This window comes from Octopus bimaculoides, chromosome 5 (genome assembly GCF_001194135.2).
Source record: "Octopus bimaculoides isolate UCB-OBI-ISO-001 chromosome 5, ASM119413v2, whole genome shotgun sequence".
Classification (NCBI taxonomy): Eukaryota; Metazoa; Mollusca; class Cephalopoda; order Octopoda; family Octopodidae; genus Octopus; species Octopus bimaculoides.
In genome coordinates, this window is record NC_068985.1 from 63,764,712 (window position 1) to 63,771,921 (window position 7,210).

At 34.2% G+C, this 7,210-nt stretch overlaps 1 protein-coding gene across 13 annotated transcripts in view; it reads right to left on the minus strand.

Moving 5' to 3' along the window:
• The window catches only part of LOC106871234 (myotubularin-related protein 13), a 512,098-nt gene that overhangs the window by 208,773 nt on the left and 296,115 nt on the right, over positions 1–7,210 (minus strand). For all 13 annotated transcript variants that reach the window (XM_052967747.1, XM_052967743.1, XM_052967750.1 and 10 more), the window contains exons 10-11: positions 5,104–5,217; positions 3,972–4,100 (exon numbers count right to left, since the gene is read on the minus strand). In XM_052967747.1, coding sequence (XP_052823707.1) covers positions 3,972–4,100; positions 5,104–5,217 — 243 coding nt within the window. The remainder of the gene's footprint in view (positions 1–3,971; positions 4,101–5,103; positions 5,218–7,210) is intronic.

A 7,210-nucleotide genomic window follows, 5' to 3' on the forward strand; every position in this document is an offset into this window, starting at 1 on the left:
GTGGAATCAAGTACCTGACCTAATATGCTGCAAATCCCTTATTTTGGTTCGGAAAAAATGAAGTGGAGGGTTTCTCCCCACTGCCAATCCTGGAATCAGTGGAAATTTCTTTTTTTTTTTTTCGCTGAATGAATTTCTATGACCTCCTAATATTGAAAAATTAGGTTACTTGAAGTGAGCCTGGTAACTAATGGTTTTGGGGTTTTGTTGTTTGTAACTTTTAGTGAGCCATGGTGCAACCAACAATATGGTAAAAATCCCTGCCATTAATTTGGTGTGGATGGGTAAAATCAAATAGTTCAATCACAACCTATATTTAAATTTAACATGAAAAAATTGAAATATTATCATCACTTACATGGAAAAATTGAAATATTATCATTCAGTATTTTATAAGGTAAAATCTTAAATTATTGACACATTATTAATTATCTTATAATAGCAATGCCTGGAAAAATTATGGATTACAAGGAAAAATGTGAGCATGAAAAGTAATATTCTTAAGATTATAAACCTGGAAAAGTACAGAGCAAGTTATTACACCTGTAACAGTATAGGACAAGCTATTACTTCTAGTAAAGTAAAGAATAAGAAACTTTTCACTTAAAATATTGCAGCTAAAATTAAAATTTGAATATTAAAACTTATTTTATTATAGTTTACAGATAACACTATACTTATTTAAGTAGAATTTGGCTAATTTACTACCTTAAATACAGAAAAAAGTGACTAATTAGACAAACTTACAAATTAGCTGAACAGTTTTGTACATTGAATTTAAAAGATGAGAACTGTGATAAATCAGAAGAACTAGCATTCTTTGCTGCAATATTTTAAGTAAAAAGTTTCTTATTCTTTACTTTACTTGAAGTAATAGCTTGTCCTATACTTTTACAGGTGTACTGACTAGTCCTGTACTTTTCCAGGTTTATAATCTAAAAAATATGACTTTCATGCTCGCATTTTTCCATGTAATATATATTATGTATATATATTTATGTTTGTGTGTCTTTGTTTGTCATCCTACCATTGCTTGACAACTGATCTTGGTTTTTGCTAGGTTAACTCTGAGGCCCTGCGATTCTAGACCTTGCTTCCACACCTCAAACTTCTTCTCTGGTTCAGGTAGTGATTCAGCTATAAGAGCAAGGTCATCAGCATAAAGGCGCTCTGTGACTTTCATCACCTGATCTAACAATCTGACACCTCTGTAACTATTTCTATCTAAGGCATCATTGGTTAACTATATGGGTGACTAGACCATAGCCTACACTGTCAGATATTTTAAGCATCTCAGTGATGATTCCTTATGGGTAAGGGGCTTTCCCTGTCTTCATATCATTAATTGCTTTATTTACCAAGGTATTGTCAATTCAGATAGCTGGTCCCTCAGTTGGGTCAACATTTGGCAGACTCTCTTTCTCCCAATCATTCTCTTCATTTAGCAGCCTTTCATAGTGGTGTTTCCAAGTTTCTTTCTTTGCAGCATCATTAAATGTAAGTGAACCATCATCCATGCAGACACATTTCTCTCCTATGACATCACAATTTTCTCTCACATACTGTCTTGCAATTCAAAACACTTCAAGTCTCTGGTCCTCATGATGCAGAACATTAGCAAACCTCTTCTTTTCTGCTTCCCCTCTAGCTAAGTATACCTGTCTCCTAGCTTCCCTTCTGGCTATCTGATACAGTTCCCTGCTATCACCACACTTCCTTCCAGTCCTTCCAGGCCTGTTTCTTTTCTCTAATGGCCCTGTCAGCTACATTGTTCCACCACCATGTCACCTTAGGTTGAGAGGGGACTATAAAAGAAATAACAGAAATGAAAAACAGTTTACTGAATCCCAGTCTTGTTTAATTAGCAATCTAAATGCTGTTTTAGCAAGAATCCTATTAAGATGTGAACTTAATAGTTCAGGACCATGACCTACCATAATGCTATAGGACCATGACCTACCATATGCTTCAATGGTTTGGCCAATCGCTAGTGGCTAACTGGTTAAGGTTCAGGCACCAAACTTCAAAGAAAATGTGTTTGTTTTCCTACCAAATAGCTTGATTGACAGTTTGGAAAAATTCACTTGCAGTTATAAAAAGCTGACAAATTCAACCTCAAACTAGAGCCACCCAACAATCCACACAAAACTATGTTGCTCTGTTTAGTGAGTTGGTCTCTTGCTTTCTTTTACTTTTCTTAACAGGCTTGTGTCATGTTGCTGAATATCTCAAGTTGTGAGATTTAAAAATAGTAATCTTCTAGGCTTGTGTCATGTTTGACAAAAGGTAGCAACCTTGAATTGAAGAGTCAGATCATGTACATATTACTTATAGTAGTTTTATCTCTTTCTACTTATGAGGGAAGGCTGAAAAGTTCATAGCCAGACTACAAAAGAGTGATGCTGGAGCTGTGAAATCTTGCATGCATTAATTTCAACTCTTCCTATTAATAACTGCATTTCTTTCCAGGAAAACTGATATCTGACTGTTCACAGAACACTTCAAAAGTAACTAGTAGCGACTTCTCTTGAAAACTGACAAAATTTGGCATCATGGTGTTATGAAGTATCTGCTGAAAAGGGCTTTAGCTCCCAAGGACATTCATGCTAACATGGTTGCTACGTTCAAGAATGACACTCCAGTTTAAAAATGGGCAGCTGAATTTAGAAGAAGAAAGAGTTTTGATGATGACCCAATGTCTGGACAACCTGCAACTGCCACCACCAAGGAAAATATTGATTGTGTTCACTACATGCTGATGAATGACAGGGAATTGACTATAAATCAAATAGCCAATGCTATTAGCATCTCCTATGAACTTGACATGATGAACTTGACATGATGAAGGTTTCTACGTAGTGGTTTCTAACACTTGATCAAAAATGCACCAGGCTGATCACAGCACATGAAAATCTGACATTGCTTGAAGCAGATCCAGCTGGTTTCCTTGAATGTCTCCTAATTTATGATGAGTGCTGGCTTCATCACTTTGAGCCAGAGACACATACCTCCTCACCTTCTTCAAAGAAGGCCAGGGTCATTTCATCTTCAGGGAAGGTGATGGTTTCACTTTTGGGGTATGCAAAAAGCATTGTATTTACTGACTATCTTCAAAAGGGCCACACCATCAATGAAGAGTACTATGCTAATTTGCTGAGGCAGTTATGAAAGGCTATTAAGACCAAATGTCCAGGAAAACTGATGAAAGGGGTCTTGTTTCATCAGGACAATGTTAAAGCACACAAGTCCTTAGTTTCAATCACTGCTGTGCATGACTGTGGCTTTGAGTTGGTTGATCACTTTCCATATTATCTTGACTTGGCTCTATCTGACTATCGTCTATTCCCCAACATGAAAAAACACTAGGCTAGGAACCAATAGCACAGTGATGCTGATGTCATATCTACTGCTGATGACTGTTTTAAGCAATAGCATGAAAGTTTCTTCACCAATGGGATCTAAGCAATGCAACACAAATGGAAGAAGTCTGTGGACAGCAACAGGGACTATGTTGAAAAATTAACTTCATTTGGTCACATTCCATGAGAGTAGCTTGATCAGCCTATGAATAACCTTGATCAATAACCATGATCTATTTTCATAAAATTATCTTGCATGATGTATTACAAAAGATTTCTATTATTTTTGTTATCTCATGAACATTGTTCCATTAAATTATTTATATGTATATTTATATGTACTTTTTTTACATATAAATATAAATGATGTAGTTTAATAAAATATACAGAAAATTAAATATTAGTGAGGTCATTCTTGTTTTCATATGCAACCTACCTAATATTGTGAAGAACCAATGAATGAATTAATTTATAATAATTATTATTAAAGCTCCTCACTAAACTGTAATATAAAATATCACATAACAAAAACTGCAATTCTTTCCATGATTTAAACTTTATACATTTATATTTGTTCATGCTGCATTCAGAGAAGTTTAAGTCTTCACTAACCTCATCAAATATATCACAGACTCTGTAAGGAGGACCACGTTCAGCCACAAATGTACTGAAACTCATACAATCCAGGACACGGCAAGCAAATTCATCATCAACCATTGCTCGCTGTCCAAGAAAATAGGCCTGAAACAAATACAAACAGAAACAATGAACTTATGACAAGATTATTATTAGGTCGTCAAGTATGAAATCTGTAGAAAAGAAGAAAAAGTTTGCTAATGTTTTATAAATACCAGGAATAGTTTTATTCATTAAACTATGCACACATATTATCAATACACTTTTGCCATGTCAGCGGTATCCTGTCCAGCTTGGAACTGTAAAAGCCTGGCAATCTAGAGTCAATAAAACCTTGGAAGGCCTGTTTTACAGCATCGTTGGAATTAAATTTATTTCCTATCAAAAATTTAACCAAATGCTGGAAGAAGTGGTAGTCAGTGAGGGCAAGATCAGGTGAGTATGGTGGATGATGGAGATCTTCCAACTCCAACTCCTGTAGTTTCACCAATGTCATTTTTGCAATGTGTGGTCTGCCATTGTCTTGCAATAAAATAGGAGTGGCTTTCAGTTCGTCATTATTCACCTTTGTTTCTGGTCAACTGCGTTGCTCATTTGTGACGTCAAAGTTACCAGAACGAAATTTTGCAAACCAATTTGATACTGTCTGCTGTGTTATTATATTAGAATGAAATACTCCATTAATATTCCAAGCTGTCTGTGATGCTGTATTTCCAAGAAAGAACTCATATTTCAAAACTGTATGAATTTCCAACTTATCATCCATCTCTAAACAAAAATAGCAAAACATGACTTATAAATATTTTATAAAGCACTAAATTAGTTAGAATAAAGAACTAGTTGTATCAGCCTTCTAACAAAAAATAAAGATTGTCAAAATATAATAATGGTGCAAAATGAGCAACTGTCAAAGTTTACCTTATACAAAGTTTACCTTATACAAATTTCATACTTAACAAGCTAATAACATGTCTGCAGTGAAGATAACTTAAAACTTTTTTTTTTCTCTGAAGAAACTTACACATTAGGAAAAGTAATGATTTGAAACAATTAGTGTTTAACAGACTGTGAGGGAATGAAGAAATCAAGAACAATGTTGAATTCTTACTTTATGGAAAGTTATAAATGGTTCTGGATGGATACGAATCAATGTGAGGCAGGAACGATATCCAGTGAACAACTCAGCAAACAGACGGATGAAAACAGCACGGATTTCTTTGTCCTGTTAATAAAATAAGCACTAATTATTAACTGGTGTAATTTACTTTATTTAATTAATATTGGTGAAGACAAACGCTTTTATGTCAGCAATGATGATATATTTTAGGGATCAATAAGTTCTGACTTTCAATCAGTTCAAACGTTTATGTTTTGTGTATCCAACACAATTATAATGATCAGTCAAATGTCCTAGAACAATACAAAGATCAATCACAGATAATATTTTCTAGTCATATTCTTTCATTTTAGATGTGTATAAAATCTATGAACTACAAATTTAGTTATTTTCAAGCAGATCAAAGGGAAGACATTACAGTGGTGTCACATGAAATAATAAATAACAGGCATAACACTAAAAACAATTCCTTCTACCATAGCAACAAAGCCTGAAATTTGGGGTTGAGGGATTATATAAGACCCGGTGCTCAACTGGTATATATTTTGTTCACCTTGAAAGGATGAGAGGAAAAGTCGACCTTGGCAGAATTTGAACTCAGAATGTAAAGACAGACCAAATGCTGCTGAGCATTTCGACCAGTCTGCTCAGCATACTACCTTACTACTACTACTACTACTACTACTACTACTAATAATAATAATAATAATAATGGTTTCAAATTTTGACACAGGACCTGCAATTTTGGGGAGGAGTAAGTTGATTACACTGACCCCAGGGTTCAACTGGTACTTATTTAATCGACCTCCAAAGGGATGAAAAGCAAAGTCAACCTTGATGGAATTTGAACACAGAATGTAAAGACAGGTGAAATGTTGCTAAGCATTTTACCCAGTGTGCTAATGATTCTGTCAGCTTGCTGCAATAATCTTACATATACAATGCAATGTGTGTCTCATCGGTCACACTGGGGAAAGAAGGGTAAAACAAGAAATGGAGTGGAAGTGAGTGACAGTCAGAGACAGCAAAGCAGGTGAACAGCATTTAAAAGTTTTGCTCTGAAAACACTGGTATTTTAATCAAAATAAAAGTACAAATTTTTATCGTAAATTGAATTTACCGGTTAGACATACACACACAATTATATGTATGAAATTAAATATTAAACACTTTTGTTTTCAAAATATCATCATTATGTGAACAAGTATACGTATTTATCTCCATGTATATACTTACATCACATACATACAAAATCCCATATATACATGTATAGATATATCTGGTAAAAACTTAGTTTATGCATTAATTAAATCTAAACAAAAGAAATTTATATGATAAATTAAAACGTACGTTTTTTACGATTATATATAAGGTAAATACAGGGGAGATAACTATTTTTCAATTTAAGGGAACAAAATAAAAAATGAAATCTACTAAATATGGGAAACAATGAGCTAAAATACAACAAAAGAAGATAAATACAAATGAAATATACTAAATAGGAAAAATGAGATAAAACAATAAAATTCAATAAGATAAATAGACTATATCTTCTAATAAACTACCAGAGATACCTGGTGTTGTTCGGGACTAAAATGGCATGGTTTTCTATTGTTTTACTTGTTTCATTCATGTGACTGTGGCCATGCTGATCAAAGAAATCGACCCCAGAATTCATCCTTTGTAAGCCAAGTACTTATTTTATCAGTGTGTTTTGCCACATGGCTAAGTTACAGGGACGTAAACACAGCAACATCAGTTGTCAAGCAATGGTGGGGGTACAAACACAGACACACACACATAAATATACACCAGTCTTCTTTCAGTTTCCGTGTACGAAATCCATTCACAAGGCTTTGGTGGGCCTGAGGCTATAGTGTGTGTGTGTGTGTGTGTGTGTGTGTGTATATATATATATATATATATATATATATACAGTGAACATTTAAACACATAAGAGGTGACCATCATAGGACACCTAGCACGCTAGGAGTAGCCAAAATCCAAACCACTATTAGGGATTAATTTCGATGGGAATGAAAAATAAATACATTTACCATCTATCTCCTGGACCACATATATATATATATATATATAT